A 21,546-nucleotide genomic window follows, 5' to 3' on the forward strand; every position below is an offset into this window, starting at 1 on the left:
ACCCTCTGGGAACTGGCACCAGGAATAAGAATTCATTGCCACGGTCTCTGGGGGTTGAGGACACCCTATCCAGAGTTGTTCTGAAGTGTCCTGTTTGCAGACACCTGCCACAGTGCTGTCTCCTTTGGCTCAGTAGCAGGTATTAGATGAGACTTCCATTCATCCTTAGTCTGTGTTATCTCCCTAAATATTGTGGTTGCCAAGTTCTCAGCTCTGTTTCCCATGGCTCAGTAGGAGGCATCAGATGAGACCTCCATTCATCACAACTCTCCTTTTCCCCAGCATACCTCAATAAAAAAATTTCTTTTCCACCACAGGCTGAAGACTGCAGGGACCAAATCATCAGTCACTCCTTTAGCTCTCCTAGAGAAGCTCTCCTTAAACACTGGGAAATATTAGGTTGCCAGTCTTTTAAGAAAAAAGTTGTCATTTTTATTATACTGAGGCTTGGATACATTGTCCTTTGGGGGACTAGGTACAGGGGTTCTCAGATGGCCATGACACAGAATGACTAAAACTAATAATAATGTGCTTATGTATAACAAATTAACCAAGAGAAAGGGGTCTGGTTACTTTTACAAGACATCATGTTTCAAGTGATACACAGGGCAGTTATTGTGACTTATCTGTATAGCATAGATATACATTTAAACTTCACACTGTACCCTATAATTAAAATGACATATTAATTAAAATGTAGAACACACACACAATTCAACTTGTCCTTATAGCAGAAAATTTCAAAGCCACTCGAATAACTAAAACTATTTCGGTGTGACATGAAATGGGAAGGACAGGTCAAGGAACACAGCACAGGCAATGAAGGAAACAGCTACAACGCATGTGTAGATCTGTGAGGAACTACACATCAATGACACATTTGAGATAATTAACATACGAAAACAATTGTTCTTTAATTCAGAGTCATGTATACAGTCATAGAACGGGCATTATCTGTGTATGCATAGAATTAATATCAATTACCTTGGATTTTTCATTCTCTTACATGAAGCAAAGAGTTCATCCTAATATGAACACTTTTCTAATAATTATGGAGTTTCTGTTATATACTTAGAACTGTTCTGTGAGCTTATGTCCTAGAATTTAAAAGAATTTTAAAACAACTTCATGATTCATGAAGTCTCAGAAATTTTCATTTAAACTGGCTCCAGGCATACTTTAAATTTTCTGTTATGGTCTGAGTCTGGATGTCCACCCAAAGCCTCATATTGAGGTAGGCTCCTAGAGACTGTGAATGACTCACAGTCCATTATGGGGATTAGGATTATGCTACACCCAACTGGGTGTGGCCTCCATACAATATAAGGGAAAGTCTTCTCTCCATGCTTCTTCCCTTTTGCTCCTGTTGCTTGTGCTGTTTTCCACCATCATGGACTATTGCCCTTTGCCATGTACCACTCTGCCTTGGAACCAGCTGATCATGGACTGAAACCTCCACAAACTGTGAGCTAAATAAATCCTTCCTTCCTTCCTTCATTTTGGGTGTCAGATGTTTTGTCTCAGCAATTAGAGAAAAGTAACCAAGACACTTTCTAAGGTCATTAATCAAATAGAAGAACATTAAGTTAAAATGACTCGAAAGGATTACTTAGAAGGAAACAATGGAACTGCATAATTAAAGAAAATGCTTCAGTATAATTACCATGAACTATTTTTACAAATTAACTTTGGAAGCAAAAGTATCAAAAAAAAAAAAAAACCTCTAAATACTCTGAAGATTATTTAATGAACTCTGACTAATTAGGTTCTCCATGAATAACAAGCCAAAAAGGTGGGAAGGCAGATAAAGCAGGAAAGGACTCTCAAGGGGATAAAATTATATTTTTTTCATAAATAAGTCTTTTAAAATTATCTTTAGTTAATCCCCTTTCTGCTGGGCATACTGGACATGCCTGTAATCCCAATATTTCAGAGACTGAGGTAGAAGGACTATTATAAATTCAAGGGCACACAAGGCTACATAATTCAAGGCCAGCCTAAACTACATAGTGACACCACCTCAAAAGAATTCTCTTTATTCTCCATAGGTGATATACAAAAACTTACACAAATACAGTGATTCTATATTTTCCTATGCCTGAATCTTATAAAATAGTAATACAGGGCTGGGGATTTAGCTCATTGGCCTCAGTACTTGCCTGGCATGTGTACCAAACAAACATATATATATATATATAGTAATACATACAATGTCAGATAACATAATATCAAACTTGTGTGTCCTTTATAGTCCCAAAGGGGTGAACTGTGGAAAAAAAAATTTTCAGTAGGTTAAAAATGTATAAACATGAATCAAGAAAGCAAAGGCTTTATTATTTCTATGCCCACTATATTTCCAATTACAAAAAGAATGAAAGAGTAAAATTGATTTATGGAAATAATGGTTTCAAAAGTATGTGAAGTTAAATGACTCTAGGACAAAGATTATGAGACATATCACTATACTGTTAACCCAGCAGTATAATTATTACCACCAGATATCTACAACCTTGAGTAAGGGAAGAATTTAATGTTCATGGTAGACTAACAGGCCATCCCATACTCAAAACTAGTAATACATTAGGAAACACTCATTTTTCTTCAGGAAAAAAATAAAGATTTCATAGGCTCAAACAATAATTCAAAATTCACTGAAATTTCTGCAGTAAATAGACATTTAATTAACTATTAAGAAGATTTGTTCTTTCAGTAAACTGAGTATAAGTTGTTCTTTATCTGGTTTACAAAAATGGAGCTAAAAACAGACATTTATATGAGCTTCAAGTTTTGATTAAAGATTCTGCCATAATCTTTGTATTTATAGTCTTTTTCCCATGCAAATTCTCCAGTGTCAGTAAAGGCTGAAATTTGACCAAGGCTGTGCCACATTTATTACATGTCTGTTTCTCTCTAAAACATATTCTTTGCTCAAGTTCTGCCACAACCATTCATTTGTGTTTCAATCATGTTGAGTTTTTTGGTGTCTAGTAAGACTAGAACTTAGATTAAAGGCTTTGCCACATCTGGTACATTTGTAGGGTTTCTCTCCAGTATGAATTCTCTCATGCTGCATAAGTGTGGAACTTCGAGTAAAGGCTTTGCCACATTCTTTACATTTGTGGGGTTTCTCTCCAGTGTGAATTTTCTCATGTTGAGTTAAGTTTGAGGAACTATGGAAAGTTTTGCTACATTCTTTACATTTGTAGGGTTTCTCTCCACTATGAATTACATGGTGTTTTTTAAGGGTTGAAGTTTGGTTAAAGGCTTTGCCACATTCTTTACATTTGTAGGGCTTCTCTCCAGTATGAATTCTTTGGTGTTGATTAAGGGCCGAGTTTTGATAAAAGACTCTGCCACAATCTTTACATTTGTAGGGTTTCTCTCCAGTATGAATTTTTTGGTGTTGATTAAGTGCTGAGTTTCGATAAAAGACTTTGCCACACTCCTTACATTGGAAAGGTTTCTCTCCAGTATGAATTCTCTGGTGCTTCGTAAGATTTGACCTTTGATTAAAAGCTTTGCCACATTCTTTACATTGGAAGGGTTTCTCTCCAGTATGAATTCTTTGGTGTTGATTAATAGTTGAGCAGTATTTAAAGGCTTTTCCACACTGTTCACATTTGTAAGGTTTCTCTCCACTATGAATTCTCTGGTGTCGAATCAGAGTTGAGCAATATTTAAAGACTCTGTCACAATCTTTACATGTGTAGAGTTTCTTAAGGGTTGAGCTTTGATAAAAGGTTTTGTCACTTTCTTTAAACTTGAGTTTCTCTCCAGTATCAATTCTCTGGTGTTTATGAAAGCCAGAATCATTAGCAAATGCTTTACCATGTTCTACACACTTACTAAGCTTGTGTTGAATATGGGTACTTTGATGGACAGTAAGTTTTGAGCACTGATCAAAGACTTTGCAACACTTATCACATTTGTAAGTACTTGTTTGAAAATGCATACACTGATGCTTACTAGGATTTGAATAATGGCTTATGTTTTTATAAATTTCACCACACTGGTAAAATTTCTGTCCAATATAAATATCCTGGTAATTATTTAAGGTAGCTCCCTCACAAAAGGCCTTCCCATGTTCATTATGTATGTCATGGGTTTCCATGAGATCTATATAAGAGTTTTGCTTACACATTAATGGATGTGTAAACACCTTGTACTTATCCAAACTGTATATTTTTGCACACAGTACACATACTTGTTGATTGTAGAATGAACTTTTCTTAAAGCATATGTCAAGTTGACAATATTTAGAACTTTGTTTATCCATTTTCAATCTCGTGTCTACAGAAATGTTTGCATGAAAATTTAATCCAAAACTATCTTTGAAATTGTTCAAATAGTTAACTGAATCACTGACTAGATCCATTTTTGCGTTTTCCAAGTTTTCTATGAAAGAAAGATTAATAATTGGATGTGAATGCTTACTTATACAAACATGTTGCCCATTCAAAGTAAGTGGCAAATATTTAAATATTTTCTGAGTTGTTATGTGTTCTTTATCACTTTTGGCAGTGATATTTTTATTATCTTTAGTTGTCACATATTGGTTATATCCATTAAAACGTGGGTTCTCCCCTTCATACTCACCAACAATTTCCCAGTCTTTTCTCAAGTATAATTTTTTAATGCCACAATCTCCATATTTTTGATGCATCACTTTTTGAAATGAATGTTTTATGCCTTGCTCTGCTGAAAATCCTTGGGCATAAGACATAGCTAAAAAAATTAAGACAACATGACATCCCACTTACTAGACTTGGGTCAATATATCTTATAGATATAATAAAATTACAACACATTCAGTATGTTAGTGGGATAACAGAATACTAGACACAAGGTCCTCACTTCCCCACAGATATAAAAACTGAGCAACAAAATGTTGATCGGATTACCTTTGTGAGAACTCTCAAAAACAATTAAAAGTTCATAGCACTACAGTTCAGCACGACTTTGAGGGTCACATACTTTTAGAAATGAAATTAACTAGTGAAAGTTAATCTTGCCAACCAAAATCTTCCTTCTCCTTATATAGCACTGGGTAGTTATGAGAAAACTTCCAACACTTTAATTCTCCATTAGGAAACATAGAGAATGTAACATACAGACACATTTCTGGCTTTCATAGGAGTTGTATTAAAACTGATTTCTATCCACCTTTAACCAGAGGGTGAGTGATCACAGGTATATTTTGCATGATAATTTGGGTCATATTGGACTAAATATAATATTAAGACTATTAAAACAAGGGCAGCAACATTGTCAACAAGTATAGAAAAGAATATAGTATTTTAAAAAATATACATTCCTTATTATCATATTACAGACATCTCTTAAATGTTTTATTATCTAAAATTTTGTTACCATTGACTGACATCATCCCAATTCCTTTAGCAAAAATGATAGGCCCTGATTAATTTATTTCACTGTATATGAAACAAACTTAGACTTCACATACAATTGAGATTATGTAGTAACTGACTGCCTTGGACACAGTTCATTATTATAATTTTTTTTTTTTTTTTTTGTCTTTTTGAGACAGGGTCTCTCTATGCAGTTCAGGCTGGCCTTGAGCTCACTTTGTAGCCTAGGCTGGTTTCAAACTCGCAATAATCCTCCTGCCTCAGCCTCCCAAGTGCTGGGATTACAGGCATGAGCCACCATGCCTGGCTATAAATTCTTATAAGTTTGCTTTTACTGCACCAAATAAGAAATTTATTTCTATTGCTGAATTATAATTCATGGTATATGAATAAATATGCTTTTATTTATTCATTCATTGAAAAGAACTTTCATTCCATATCATGCTTATTATGAATTTATGGTGCGCTGAACTTTGCATGATAGATATATCTTCAACAAAGTGACTTACTTTCCTTTAGCTACAGATCTTGTATTGTTGTGACATATGGTTGTTATCCTCTTTGTTGTTTCTGAGGTCAGACCCATCGACTTTTGCTTGTTAAGCAAATGTTCTACAATTGAACTATATTCCCAGTCATTTTTATAATAATTTTGAGCAATTTTCATATTGTTTTTCATGATGACTATATTAATATATGTAGGCTGATTCAGTACACAAATCACAACAAAAGCTAACCCACTATAACAAAGTGCAAGAGAAAACACTGGCCACTCAAAGAAAAACATAAGACAATAGAAATTGGCACAGAGGAAAAAAAGACACTTACGACTTATCCAAAGAATTCAAAACAATCATTTAAAAGATAATTAGCTGTGGGGCTGGGGATTTAGCTCAGCGACATAAGCACCTGCCTTGCAAGCAGGCGGTCGTGAGTTCGATCCTTGGTACCGATAAAAATGAAAAAGACAAAAAAAAAAAAAAAAAAAAAGATTATTAGCTGAACAAGAACACAGTAAACTAAAGAAAATCAGGAAACTGATAACAGATAAAAATTTAAATTAAAAACAAAGAGAAACAGTATAGTTGAGAATTCAAAACATAACAATGCCAAAGACATTCTTTGCTATGAGGAAGGAAAAAACATCTAAATTCAAGTAGCTCAATCATCACCAACAAGAATGAACATAAGGAACACACTAAAATTAAACTTTCAAAAGTCACAGTCAGATAATCAGAGCAACAGAAAAATGATGTGTTGCATGTAAACTTGCTAATGTTTGTTTACCAAATGATTTCTTTGTAGTCTTTGAAATCAAGAGAAATCAGAGAATATAAACAAAATGCTGATAAAAACAAAAGCTACCAAAAATATTGCATCAAGAAAAACAGCCCTATAAAAACAAAAGCAAATACAAGATAGACAAATGCTTAGAATGATTAACATCATTAGAAATAACATAGAAATGCTAAAGGGAGACCTCTGGAAAATTAAATAATGATACATAGTATCACAAATCATGAAATTTTAAATCTCTCAGAAGAATAAATATACACATATAGAATTCAGTAGCACTAAAATGAAGGTGAAAAAATATTTTCAAGTTTGCTATGTAATTGCAAAGGTAAAAGTACACAAAACACAATTTTAATATGTGTAAAGTGTAATGATAGCTGATTTCAATAATAAGCTGAAAAGAGATATACACATGGTATTTTTATACAGACTTTGAGTTCATTTGCTATGAGTTTAAAATGTTTTATAAGTTAAAATGCCTTTATATAATCCCAGTGAAATTAAATACCTACATAAGATGAAAAGAACAGGAAAATAATACTAATGAAATTAAATACCTACATAAAATGAAAAGAATAATAATGTGATTATAAGAAACAAAGAACCATAGCTAAAGCAATTAAAGGAAAACAACAATTTCTTTCTTTTTTTTTTTTTTTTGGTCTTTTTCCTTTTTTATCGGTACCGGGGATCGAACTCATGACTGCCTGCTTACAAGGCAGGCGCTCATGCCGCTGAGCTAAATCTCCAGCCCCAAGGAAAACAATTTCAAGAAATACAAAGATAATATAAAAACAGTATTAATTTCTTTGTTTTCAATAATTTGTTTACAAATAAATGAATTAAACATCACAATAAAAGTAATATATTCACTATTAGGTGTAAACTTTAAAAGTCCAAATATACTATGTCTAAAGAAGATCCTTTTTTTAAAAAAGATACTTTTTAGATGTGAGGATATAGAAAGTGAAAGAGTAACTATGATATTTTATACGCTATCCAAAAGAGAAGTGTCAAAAGTGATATTGAATAAAATATACTTTAAAATAAAACTATCTATGCTGAACCACAATTTAACTCTAAACATCAGAAGAAGCAAAGGCTGCTATATAAGATGCAACTGTCAGCACATGCCTATAATCTCAGCACTTGGGAAGCTAAGGCAGAAAGATTGCCAAGAGTTTGAGCCTAGCCTTGGCTAATAGGGAGTCCAGGTCAGCCTGAACTACATAGCCGGACCCAGTCTCAACAACAAAACAGATCAAATTGTCACTATTTTTGATATACAGGGTAAAACTAAAAAATTTAAAAAAAAAAAAAACTAACAAGGGAAATTAATCTAAAAATTGGAATACAGAAAATGAAATTATAAAAAAGAAAAACAAAATTTACCCCTTAAAACTCTCAAAAAAAACCTTAAAAATTATCCTAGGCAATGGAAATATCTTGATGTGATTATATATACTATGGTGAATAGCTATTTTGTTACAGTGACATTAAGTTTATGGCATAAAAATTTCATATTATAGCCATTCTAATTATTCATGAAGTACTCTTTTGACACGACTTTAATGAATATATGTCAACTGTATTAAAGAATCTTCTTTACGTCATTAATACACTGCAGTTGACTAGCATGGAGGTCTTAAAATTTGGGCAGTGTTTCTAAGGGGCCCACAAGCAGTGAGAAGTCATAAATGAAAGGGAAGCCTTTGGCTATCACCTCAGTGTCCCAGGAAGTCACTGAAGGCAAAGGAGAACCCTTAGAGGCTTTAATGAACACAAAGCAAGAAACGTCCTTTTACAGTATAAGGGATAAACTTCAGCCTCTGAACTATCATTTCTATTAAAACAGAGCTTCTTGATCTATAGCTTAAAATCTGAATTTCTCCCTAGGAAATGCTCTTATGTATTCTTTGATTAATTCTTACAAACCTGAATGCATAGCTGCTGCCTTCTGACATTTCACAATCCAGGGTTTTTTGCTTTGTTCCAGAAGGGTAATCAGGTATGGCTTAGAGACAGCTAGACCTGTTAATTGAAAACAGAATATGACACTTGCTTTATATTCTCCCAATAACTGACATTTCTTTCCCAGTACTATAGTTAAAAGAGAAGAAATCATTAAGATCCTCAAAAATTATTTCTTCTAATGTTTCCAAACAGACATTAGACAACATAGAAAGCATTTGTACATACTATGCTTCAGTTTCAACCACTACTATACAACACTGTAAGGCAGATTTGGGCTTTAAATTAGAGACAACAATATTTTCTGCCACAGAATTTCTACAATTATCACACTCTACCTAAAGGATGGATACAGGACATGAAAGAATACATGACATGCAAAATTTTGTATCTATACCAAGAGATCACCACGAGTTTTTTTCTTTGAAAGCAGGAACCTGAAACTCATTCATGCAAAGCTCCCAGGAGGCATTCTTTTAAAAAACAAAGTGAGAATTAAATATTGATTGTGAATTAGGAATTCTACAGGAAGTTAGGCTCACCCAGGAAGACCAAGTTTCTGTAATTCTCTAACATCACATCCCTATACAAATTCCGCTGAGCCGAATCCAGACATTCCCACTCCTCTAGAGAGAGATCAACAGTCACGTCCTTGAATGTCAACAGTTCCTGAAATATTAAAAAAAAAATCACATTTATTCTATGGTCATCAGCAGAGCTTTCTATTTTATCTAATATTAAACAAGAGTGAGGATTGCTATAGACATAGGTAAAATACTTAATTATTTGAATAGAAAATGTACTGTCTAATTTGTAGCTAATATATACAAAACCAGTGTAGGTACTATATTTTGACATAACATATACAAAACCATTGTAGGTACTACACTTTGATTAAATTTAAAATGCAAGGAAGTACATTTTGAGTTTTATATTTATATTTTATACAAGTTCAAGATTTTTCTCAGGTAAGAAAGTCTTCATGTTAGGTGAATACTTCTCAAATTTTAATATTAAACCATATATTGGAGATCTCATTTAAATGTACATTTCAATTCAGTTGTCTAGGAAATGCTATGGGTGTCAATATGTAGCAAGCTCACTTGTGATGCAAAGGTCAGTGGTTCAAAGAGAACACATTTTGGACAACTGAAAGGTAGAACATCATTGAAGAATTCATCGATTAATCTGACTGAAATGATTGTACCATATTAACATTTTAATATATTAGCAAGAACACTAGCCCCAGAACCCCCCCCACACACACACACCCTTTTTTTTGGTGCAAGCTATTTAGAAAATCCCACGAAGATACTTAATGATAGGGAAACAATTAAGTTTGTAAGAAAATGTGATAAGCAGGATTTTTACTAAGTAAATCTAGTTAAATATTCTGTAAAGAGATAAAGTTGTGCCAGGTTTGAATACACAGAGATAGAACATCAGCAAAGTCATATCAGTGACCACGAAAAACACTAAATAGATAACATGAGACAGAATCTTAACCTATTCCTGACAGAAATATCAATCTTGCATTAATTCCAATGTATGTGTGTGTACTATGGTCTATAGCCTCACATAGTATACATACAGTCTTTGCAAAGCATGATAGAGATTAACATTTTTTGTTCTCCTTTTTTCAAAACTTCTTTACCAATTTTTTTTCAAATGTGAGAAAATTTTAGAAACATTATTTGGAAACAAAAATAAAATGAACATTTTCCAACAAATTAAGTGTGTAATGCAGACTGAGCATACGCTGGTGGTTCACAGGAAATACATTGTGCCAGATGGTATGTGAAAGTGTTTTCAGCAGGATAAAAGAGAGCATATAAAGTAAAAACAGCCTTTATTCCAAGGACGTAGAGAGAACTCCATGACCGCTGGGGCCTGGCTTTCTCTGCCAGAAACGCAGGGCATGGGATATGCATATAATTTTCTACAGGGGTGGCGCTTAGGGGCTTAGGGCGTGCATTGCTGATGCGCGAGCAGCTGACTGGAATTTTCTTTGCGTGCAAACAGAAGCTGGGGAAGAAGCAGGAAGTGGTAGGCATTCCCACTTTGGCCTTCCGCTTTGTTAGACCACCACCATAATTTCTACGAGGCAAGAACCTTTCAGTGTGAGTTGTTGGATAGCAGGAAGTGCAACCTACTGAGCACTCTGCCAGATGGAAACTAAAGCTGAAGCACACTACACATTGTAAAAACTTCAGTGTGATACTGTACTGGGGCAGAGACCAGCTGAATGTGGTTTTGTAGTATCCTGTGCCCAGGATGCTTCAACTGGAACTAGTAGAAAGCTTGATACAACCACCTTTAACCCAAATATAGACCCATGGACACTGAAAACTGCCCCACTCCAAGGCATTTAGAGTACGTGGATTACTGGTCATTTATGACTCTGAGTGTCCTGGCTAGAGAACTGTGGTACCTGACAGCCAAAATCTGGATCTATCCCATGATAGGCAAGAGAGCATCTTCAAACCGGCTCCAAATTACCTGTCCTCCTCGCATTCCTATAGGCTAAAACACCCTGAGATATTGGGTATAAGTCAAGCCCCACCACTGTCACCTTCACCTTAGCCCTTGAAGTGATTCTGCCTACTTAAACATAAGCTAAGAAGGAATGTTCTGGATGAAACAGCATTCTATATTCCTCCTAATATTTGGCAGATTTTAATAGAAGTTCAGCAAATAAATAAGCCACGTTTTCAACACAAGAAAATCTTAGTCTTGTTCTCATTAGTTTTTCTTTCATTTCCATTGTGTTTTCTCTGTCCCATTCCTGTGTTTTGCCCAATTAATGTTTTTCCTGATTTTTTGGGTACTTTTTCATGTCATCTGTGTTCCTCTTTTTTTATTTTTAACTTATTCTGTCTCTTTTCTCTCTCGTTTTTAAAATATATTTTAGAAATAATTTTAATGTGATTATGCATCAGTTTTTAATCTACTCTAGTACTGTCATTTCTTTTCATGGATTTCTGGAATTTAGAAATCAATTTTATTAAGATTTTTAATTGGTTGACAGAAACCGCTTTTAGCTATTGATAGAATTATTACATTCTCCTCTTAAAACGTGTCTATGGATTGACCCTAGCACCTTGACCATGTTGAGTGGGAGCTTTGACACAGATATACCTGATAGATTCTGCCAGCCAGAGGGTTAAGCTATCTCTAACATGACATCCGTCCAACTTGGCACCAGGCCACAAGAAACAACTTATCTCTCCAACAGTAACTTCTGTGTTCTTTCTCTAGTTCCAGAGATAAACCTTCCACTTCCTTTATGCACATGTGCCAAGCCTCTCTAATCCCAAGATTCCACAACCCCACTCAAGTGCTCCACCCCTGCCCAATTCCATAAAGGCCATTCCCTAGCTCCCCATTTTTGAGTGTCCTTAAAGTCTCTTGCAGCCATCCCATGCCTGCAATAAAAGCTTTTTCTTATCTCTGTCTTTGTTGCTCAACTGCGCCAAAACACCTAACAATACCCACAAGGGACAGGACATTATAGGGAAAGATGCTTACTACAGGATCCTCACATTATATATAAGTGATATCCTTCCCAAGAGATGTGCAAATCTCAACTTAAAAGACAGTAAGACAATAAAACATCATCAAAAGACCATGACACCCTAATAACAATTCATAAATAATATAAGTATAGGAAATATCAAAGAGTTAAAGAAAGCTTGATTGCTACAATGACCAATGAATTCAAAGATAAAAATAAACAGCTATATGAATTAATTCAGACAATGCAAAGTAGCAGAGTTGAAAATCAACATAAAAAGATCAGTACCTTTTCTATACACCAGCAATGGAACTCACCAAGAAAAGGAAACAATTTCAGTCTCCACAGCAAAACCTACCACCTCCAAAAAAACTTAAATTATGAATCAACCTAAATAAGGAGGGAAAAGAGTTAAATGAAAATTATGGACTACTGAAGAAAGAAACTGAAGATGAAAAAGGCAGATGGAAAGATTTCCCATACACATGGATTAGCAAAATTAGTAATTTTTAAATAGGATTTTTACCAAAAGTGACCTAAAGACTTAATATATCCCTTTTCTAAAAAAGCAATTATGTTCTTCAAAGCACTAAAGAAAACAATCACAAAATTCACATGTACAACAGCCACAATAGTCAAAACAAACCTAAAAAAAAAAAGAGCACTGCTAAAAAGAATAGCACAGTATCTAATATAAATGTATACTTTATAGCCAGAGTAATAAGATCATCACTTTACTGGCATAAAAACAGACACATAGACCAATAGAGTAAAACAGATGACAGAGAAAAACAGCACTCAACTACAGCCACTTTAATTTTGACAAAGGATCCAACAATGTGGATTGGAGAAAAGATAACTTAATAAATGCTGAGAAAAACATATCCGTGTTTAGAAAACTGGATCCCAATTTCTCCCCACAGAAGAATCAAATCAAAACAGATAAAAAACCTGAAAATTTGAAACTGCTAGAAGAAAACATACAGCAAGGGCTTTGTGACTGGGACTCTAATCACATAAGAAATAACAGAAAGAATTTTAAGGAGGACTACATCAAAAGCTTTAAAAGCTTCTAAAAAGCAAAGGAAACAACAGAGTGGAGAGACAATCTACATAATGGAAGAAAATATTTGCTAACTATTCTTCTGATAGATGAATACACAGTATAAAGAACGTTTTTAGAAATAACAAAAAAATTTCCTAATCAATAAATAGGCAAATAAACTGAACAGACACTTTTCAAAATACAAATGGGAAATAAGTATTAAAAACAAGAAAAGTTTGACTCATCAGGAAAAGGCATATTCAGATTTTATCTAATTCTATTTACATTGGCTATCAAAAAATATAATAAATGTGGTAAGGATTTTAGGAAAAAGGAAATTTTATATACGGTTGATGGGAATGCAAATTACTACAATCACTATGCAAAACGCTAGGGATGTTCCTCAAAAAACTAAAACCTGAACAACAATCTGATGCAGTTATATAACATCTCGGTATTTTCCCAAAAGAATTAAAATCAATTTATTGTAGAAACCTGCATACTTATGTTTAAAAGAGCACAATTCTTAGCAGCTACACCATGGAAACAGTTCCTTATCAACTGATGAATGCATGAAGAAAATGACACATATGTACACGAGGGAGAATTGTTTAGTCATAAAGAATGAAATCATGACATTTGCAAAAAAACTGATGAAGATTACATAAAAACTAGACACAAAGAAAGTCTTATTTTCTCTCATATGTGTAATCTTTAAAAAAATATAACATGAAAGTATACGGGAAGAGAAAATATGGGGGAGGAGATTATAGGGCAAGCTGGGTAAATGGCTAAATTATAAAAGTATTTTATATACACAATGAATATGCCAGATGAAATTCACTATTCTGTGTGAACATGCACAAATAATAAAAAAAATTAACATTAACTCAACATAAAGACCTGAACTGAGTACACACCTGGGTGGTCTAGAACAGCACATGCACAAAAGATTAAGAAACAATAACCATAAATTTTGTTATAATATTTGTGGAGTAAGGATGGTAATAAGTTATTGAAAAACAAGGCAAAATAATGATTTTTTAGAAAAACATTATGAATCTGTAACATGAAAAAAGCAATACAGGTCTACTGTCACTTCAGGGTGCAGTGGGAGATGAGACAGGCAAGTATGCCAGCCCTGCATAGAGCCTATTATTTTTCTGGATAGGTGGATAGGTTCATAATTTAAGCAGTATAATACAGATAATTTTTTTTTATCCGTACCGGGGATTGAACTCACGACTGCCTGCTTGCAAGGCAGGTGCTTATGCCGCTGAGCTAAATCCCCAGCCCCCAGACAGTTAGTTTACTAAAAGACTATCTCTGCTTATTCAGATCATCATTCAACCCACCGACATATTCAATAAGGAAAATAATATCTTACACTCAAAATATGGAATAAAGTCTGTAAAATTATGGCCAAAGTGAAATTTCAAGGTACCAATGCTATAAAGCAAACTCAGATAAATAGCCTTTCACACCCATAGTTCACAAGAAAACTCATTTACAAAGTTGTATGTGCATAGCCCAAGGCTATGCACCACTATCAGTGGGGAGAGGTAGCCCAGTAAAATTCATACCTTAGAACAAAATGAGGAAAACCTGAGTAGCTGGGAAATTTAATTCTTTGAGTTCCACTACCATACATCATCACTCCACAGCGCATATGTAATTTGCCTCTTTCTTCCCTGGTCTCAGTTCTCACTGATCAAACATACACTTGAAGTCAGCTGAAGATTCTGACCTCTGGCAATGTTTCTGTAACCACTTGCAATATCAAATGTGTGTAGTTTGCTGAACATTAATAGATTCTCCTGCAATAATGGGCCTATCAATTCAATTTTGACATACAAGCCACAAGTTTAGGATTCAACTGATCAGCACTTTCCACATTTTCATGAGAACTGCAAGCCTCAGAGCATTATTTACATTCTCAGTAGCTGCCTGAAAGTCAGGGCCCCTATAAATCCCAAATTTAATATTTTTGTGGAAACTGCAATCAGGAAAGCTTTATCTTTACCAGTTTGTCATGAAATATTTACTCAATAAGCTCCCAAAATGTAAGATAGTGCATATTTCACATAAGGAAGGCTTCTGTTTGCAAACAATTTGGTTAGCAAACAAGATAGTTCTGCAAAAATTTTCAATACTGTGTGAAAAACATGGCTATAACCATCTTCCCCACACAGGGATCTTCCCTGAAACTGTAAAATAAATTTGAGTTCATAAACTGAGGCGCCACTGTGCATATCAATAAAATTTGCATGGAAAAATGACGAATGCATATAATCCCAAGAAAGGGCTATTGGCTGAAGAAATTTCCCTATCTTCTGTGTTCTGTTAGAGCAGTGCCCTGTGAGGAACACTTTCCCTGGATTGGGTGATTCATTTTTTTTTGAAACAGGATCTCACTTTATTGTTCAGGTTGACCTGCTGACCTTAAATTTGGTATGTAGCCTAGACTGGTCTTGAATTCATAGCAATCCTTTTGCCTCAGTCTCTCAGGTGCTGGGATTAGCAGCCACCACTCCCAGCTGACTTTTCTTATTACCCATGACAAATTCAGACTGATTCTAAATGTTCCAAATTTTTTCATGAAAATTACTAATTTCTCTTCTGTGGTCAGATCAAAATAGTTGATAACCAAATCTGAATTAAGTTTTTCTCCTTCCTCCTGAACTTCAATCACCCTCGTTCTGAAACAAAATATGCTTTTATGATCCTTCCTAAGAAGAGGCTGATGCCCAAGTCATCCCACACCTACCTGGTGTTTTATCCTTCTCTCTATCAAAGTAAACTCATTTCTCTGCCTAACCACTGAGGTACTTTCATATATTATACAGGCTGTCTCCCCTTTTCAGTAGAGTAATTCTTCACAATAAACCAGTATGTGTCTTTATAAAATAAACAGAAATACCCTGAAGAAACTAGGTATTGAAGGATTTTGCCTTAACATAAAAGTTATATTCAAAACATCCATAGCCAACACCATACTGAATAGAGAAAAACTAAAAATATTTCCTCTAAGGTAGGGAATGAAACAAGGAGTTTGCTATCACCACTGTTATGTATCATAGTACAGAAAGTATAGCCACAGCAATTAGGAATGAGAAATAAAAGTATAAATAGTAATCAAAGAAATTTCCAAACAACAGTCTTGCACATAGTAAACCCTAACAGCTCTACTGGAAATATTCAAATTTGAGAAATTCAGCAAAACAGCAGTGTACCATCACCATACAAAAACAGCATTTTTGGGCTTCCTGCTGTGCTCGGCCAGCTCCAGGGATCTTGGGGCCGCCTGCACCTTCGGTTCTGGAGGCTAGGCGGCTGGAGGTGAGTGTCCGCGCACTATCCTGAACCCCAGGAGTTTGGGATCATCACCCTCTCCTATCAGGGAACTTCCCGGATTCCTGCCGCACTCGGCCAGTACTGTGGGTCTTGGGCCTGCCTACACCATCTTCCCAGCTTCCTGACATGCTCAGCAGGATCCAGGGATCCTGGGCCTGCCTGTGCCCTCAATTCTGGAAATTGGGTGGCCAGAGGTGGGTGTCCCCACACCATCCAGAGCCCCGGGAATTAAAGATCATTGCTCCCACCAGCAAAAGAACTTCACAGATTCCTGCCACACTCGACTGGCTCCACAGGTCTTGGGCCTGCCTACCCGACCCCCAGTGACTCTCTCTCAATCCAGGGAATTGGGTGGCCAGAATCCCAGGAGCTGAGGGAATAGAAGAGGATTTCCAACAGGCCCAGGGGAGGCCTTAGAATAACAATTGAAACATGAAAATATAGGAAAATAACAAAACAAAAGACCAAAATACAATCTCAAACCTCCAGCCCATCCCAAGAAGCTTTAGGAGCTATGTACATATAAGAAAATATATGCCGTATACCTGAAATACCTGAACTAATAGCAATGGAAATAAGGAAGCAACTCCGGGAAGCTTTAAAGGAATTCAAACTAGAAATAACCTGCCAGGTAAAAGAAGAAATGATAAAAGTAATGAAAGAGATGCTGAACAACTCTAAAGAAGGCACAGTTAAAAAATTAGAGGAACAAAACAAAAAGATAGAATCCCTGGATGAACAATATAAGAAACGAAAAAACACATAAAGCAGATGCAAAGAGATACACAGAAAATCAAAAATTCCATTAAAAGTTGTAAAAATCATGTCAATGAAAGTGAAGATAGAATTTCAGACGTCGAAGACAAGATTGCAGCCAGTGAACAGGAAAGGAAAGGTCTTTTAAAAATAACAAGAAATCAGGAATTAACAATTTAACACCTGCAAGATGATTCAAAGAAAAGCAACATAAGATTGATAGGGATGAATGAAAAAGAAGGGGACAACATAAAGGGTGTCAAGAGGATATTTAGAGAAGTAGTAGCTGAAAATTTCCCAAACATGAGAACAGAAACCGACATCAGGATCATTGAAGCATATAAAACTCCAAATAGCCATAACCAAAATAGAACTACACCCAGACATATAATAATCACCATCCCAGAAATCCAACATAAAAATAGAATATTAAAAATTGTTAGAGACAGATCACCGATAAAGGAAAGCCTATAAGAATCACAGCAGACTTCTCAGCACAATCAATAAAGGCAAGAAGAGCACGGAGTGAAGTATTTAAGAACCTAAAGGAAAATTATTTCCAACCTAGGCTGATGTACCCTAAAAAATTGTCCCTCAAAAATCAATGGAGAAATAAGATACTTCCAAGACAAAGAAAAGCTGAAGAACTTCATGATCACCAAGCCAACCATGCAAAGAATACTGAAAGACAATTTAGATACACATGAGAAAAAACCACTAAACAAAGCACACAATTAAACACAATGGAAAGATGAAGATGCAGCAGCAGAAAGATAACATGTCAACAATAAACCAATATATAACAGTTATAACCATTAATGTAAATGGTCTCAATTCACCAATTGAAAGAAACAGACTGGCAGAATGGATCAAGAAACAACATCCAACTATACGCTATCTACAGAAACCCATCTAATCCAAAAGGATACTCACAGACGGAAATTCAAAGGATGGAAAACAATACTTCACGCAACAGGAACCCCCCGAAAAAAGCAGGGGTAGCAATTCTCTTTGCAGACAATGTGAATTTCAAGCAAAGAATGAACACAAAAGATAAAGAAGTTCATTATATACTGGTTAGGGGAAAACTTCAAGAAAAAGAGATACAATCTTAAATATATATGCACCAAATTCCAAAGCACACAGTTATATAAAGCAAGTACTAATAGAAATGAAAAATCAAATTAGCAATAACACAATTATAACAGGAGACCTTAACACACCATTGAAACCAAGGGACAGATCAACCAGAAAAAAAAAATCAGCAAAAAAATAACAGAACTGAATCACACCTGTGAATAAATGGACTTGATAGACAAATACAGAGTATTCCAACCAACAACATCAGAATACACATTCTTGTCAGCGGTACATGGGACATTCTCTAAAACAGACCATATACTAGCCCACAGAACATACTTAAATAAGTACAAATGAGTTGAAATTATCCCATGCATGTTATCGGATCATAGCGCCATGAAACTAGAAATTAATGATAGAAGAAACTGCAAAAACCCCACAAACACATAGAAATTGAATAACACACTCTTGAGCAATCAGTGGATCAAATGGAAATTAAAGAAGAAATTAAACAATATCTACAAGCAAACAAAAATACAGCTACAACTTAGCAGAATCTGTGGGATGCTAAGAAAGCTGTCCTCAGAGGAAAATTTATTGCGGAGTTCCCACAGCAGGAAAACAGAATAAATACAAATAAATAACCTAATGCTACACCTCAAATATCTAGGAAAAGAAGAGCAAATCAAGCCCAAAGCCAAAAGAAGGGAGGAAATTATAAAAATCAGAGCAGAAATTAATGCAAGAGAGACTAAGAAAACAATCCAAACAATCAACAAATCAAAGAGTTGGTTCTTTGAAACAATAAATCAAATTGATAAGCCCCTAGTCAATCTTATTTTTAAAAAGGGAAGAAAAAGCTCAAATTCATGCAACAAGGAATGAAACAGGTGAAATCACTACAGACTCTATACAAATACAGATCAACACCTATTTCAAAAACCTATACTCTCTAAGGTTTGATAACAAAGAAGAAATAGACTGATTCATAGAAACATATGAAGTACCAAAGTAGATGTAAAACTGCTGAATAACCCAATTTCTATTAATGAAATTAAAAATGTAATTAAGTCCTTACCTACAAAGAACACAGACGATTTACTGTGGAATTCTACAAGAAATACAAAAAGGCTTAATGCTGACACTCCTCAAACTCTTTAATGAAGCTGAAAGGGAAGCAACCCTTCCTAAGTCATTCCTTGAGGCAAATATTACTCTAGTACCAAAACCTGAGAAAGACCCAACTAAAAAAGAGAACTACAGACCAATCTCCCTAATGAACACAAATGCAAAAATCCTCAATAAAATATTGGCAAATAGGATGCAGCAAATCATCAAGAAGATTATACACCATGACCAAGTGGGAATCATCTCAGGCAGGCAGGGATGGTTTAACATACATAAATCAATAAATGTAATCCACCATATCAATAAAGCCAAAAGTAAGAATCACATGATCATTTCTATAGATGCAGAAAAAGCTTTTGATAAGGTCCAACACTCACTCATGATAAGAACCTTACAGAAAATTGGAATAGATGGTCTTTACCTCAATATAACAAAGGCCATCTATGACAAACCAACAGCCAGTAGCATACTAAATGGCCAAAAACTGAAGGCTTTCACCTTAAAATCAGGCACAAGACAAGGATGTCCCTTATCACTACTCCTGTTTAATATACTACTAGAAATGCTACCCTGATCAATTAGATAAGAGAGAGAAATAAAAGGGGTAAAGATAGGAAAAGAGGAAGTTAAATTATCATTATTTGCAGATGACATGATACTCTACATGGAAGACCCCCATAACTCCATTGAAAGACTCTTAGATATAATAAATAAATTCAGCACTGTAGCTGGACACAAAATCAATACTCAAAATTCAATAGCATTCCTATACATTAACAACAAAATCACTGACAGAGAAATAAGAGAAGCCACACCCTTCATACTAGCAACCAAAAAAATGAAATATTTATGAATTATTCTCATGAAACAAGTAAAAGATATATATAGGGAAAATTATAATAGACTGAAAAAAGATATTGAAGATGATCTCATAAAATGGAAAGACATCCCTTGCTCATGGATAAGAAGAATAAATATTGTGAAAATGGCCATTCTCCCAAACCTGTTACACAAATTCAATGCAATCCCAATAAAAATACCATCAACATACCTCATAGATCTCAAGAAATCACTCCTGAAATTCATCTGGAACCAGAAGAGACCTAGAATAGCAAAGACAGTTCTAAGCAGCAAAGGCAAGGCAAGAGGCATCACAATCCCTGACTACAAAGCAACTGCAGTAAAATCAAAATGGTACTGGAATAAAAACAGATCTGAAGATCAATGGAATACATTAGAAGATACAACCACAACTACAAACACACTCAACTACCTTATCTTTGATAAAGGGGCCAAACATGTTCACTGATAAAACGACAGTCTCTTTAATAAATGATGCTGGAAAAACTGGCTATCCATATGTCAAAAACTAAAACTATACCCATGCCTTTCACCATGCACTAAACTAAAATCTACATAGATCAAAGATCTGAATATCAAAACACAAACACTAATTCTGTTGGAAGACAAAGTAGGTAAAAATCTTGAAGACATAGGGGTAGGTAGAGAATTCATGAACAGGAATCAAACTGCATGGGAAACACTTCCCTGAATCAAGAACTGGGATCATGTCTTATTAAAAAGTTTCTGCACATCAAAAGAAATCTCCAGCATAGTGAAAAGAAAACTCACAAACTGGGAAAAATCTTAGTGAACTGTCCCTCAGACAAAGGACTGCTATCTAAAACATATAAAGAATTAAAAAAAATCAGACCCCCAAAATTCAAAGATCCAATGAAAAATGGGCATCTGAGATGAATATACAATTCTCAGATGAAGAAATACAAACGGTAAATAAATACATTAAAAAATGTTCATCATCACTTCTCATTACAGAAATGCAAATTAAAACCACAGAGATTTCATCTCACTCCTGAAAGAATGGCCAAGATCAAGAAAACCACCAACAAATGCTGGAGAGGCTGTGGGGAAAAAGGAACTCTCCTGCACTGTTGGTAGGAATGTAGACTGGTGCAACCTCTGTGGAGGTCAGTTCAGAGATTCCTTAAAAAGCTGGGATTGGAAGTCCCATT

The 21,546-nt window shown here is 34.9% G+C and overlaps 1 protein-coding gene across 5 annotated transcripts in view; it reads right to left on the bottom strand.

Annotated features, from left to right (window-relative positions):
- Positions 1-409: 409 nt before the first annotated feature.
- The window catches only part of LOC100723178 (zinc finger protein 737-like), a 29,632-nt gene continuing 8,495 nt past the window's right edge, over positions 410-21,546 (bottom strand). For 3 of the 5 annotated variants that reach the window (XM_013152486.3, XM_013152487.3, XM_013152488.3), the window contains exons 3-6: positions 9,179-9,305; positions 8,601-8,696; positions 4,597-4,725; positions 410-4,395 (exon numbers count right to left, since the gene is read on the bottom strand). In XM_013152486.3, coding sequence (XP_013007940.1) covers positions 2,960-4,395; positions 4,597-4,725; positions 8,601-8,696; positions 9,179-9,305 — 1,788 coding nt within the window. In that variant the 3' untranslated portion in view covers positions 410-2,959. Of the gene's footprint in view, positions 4,396-4,596; positions 4,726-8,600; positions 8,697-9,178; positions 9,306-20,564; positions 20,617-21,546 lie in introns of all 5 variants that reach the window. The other 2 variants (XM_063237089.1, XM_013152489.3) reach the window with 2 other exon arrangements.

Source organism: Cavia porcellus, unplaced genomic scaffold (genome assembly GCF_034190915.1).
Source record: "Cavia porcellus strain 051 isolate PalLab524CR breed Dunkin Hartley unplaced genomic scaffold, mCavPor4.1 scaffold_2, whole genome shotgun sequence".
Lineage (NCBI taxonomy): Eukaryota > Metazoa > Chordata > Mammalia > Rodentia > Caviidae > Cavia > Cavia porcellus.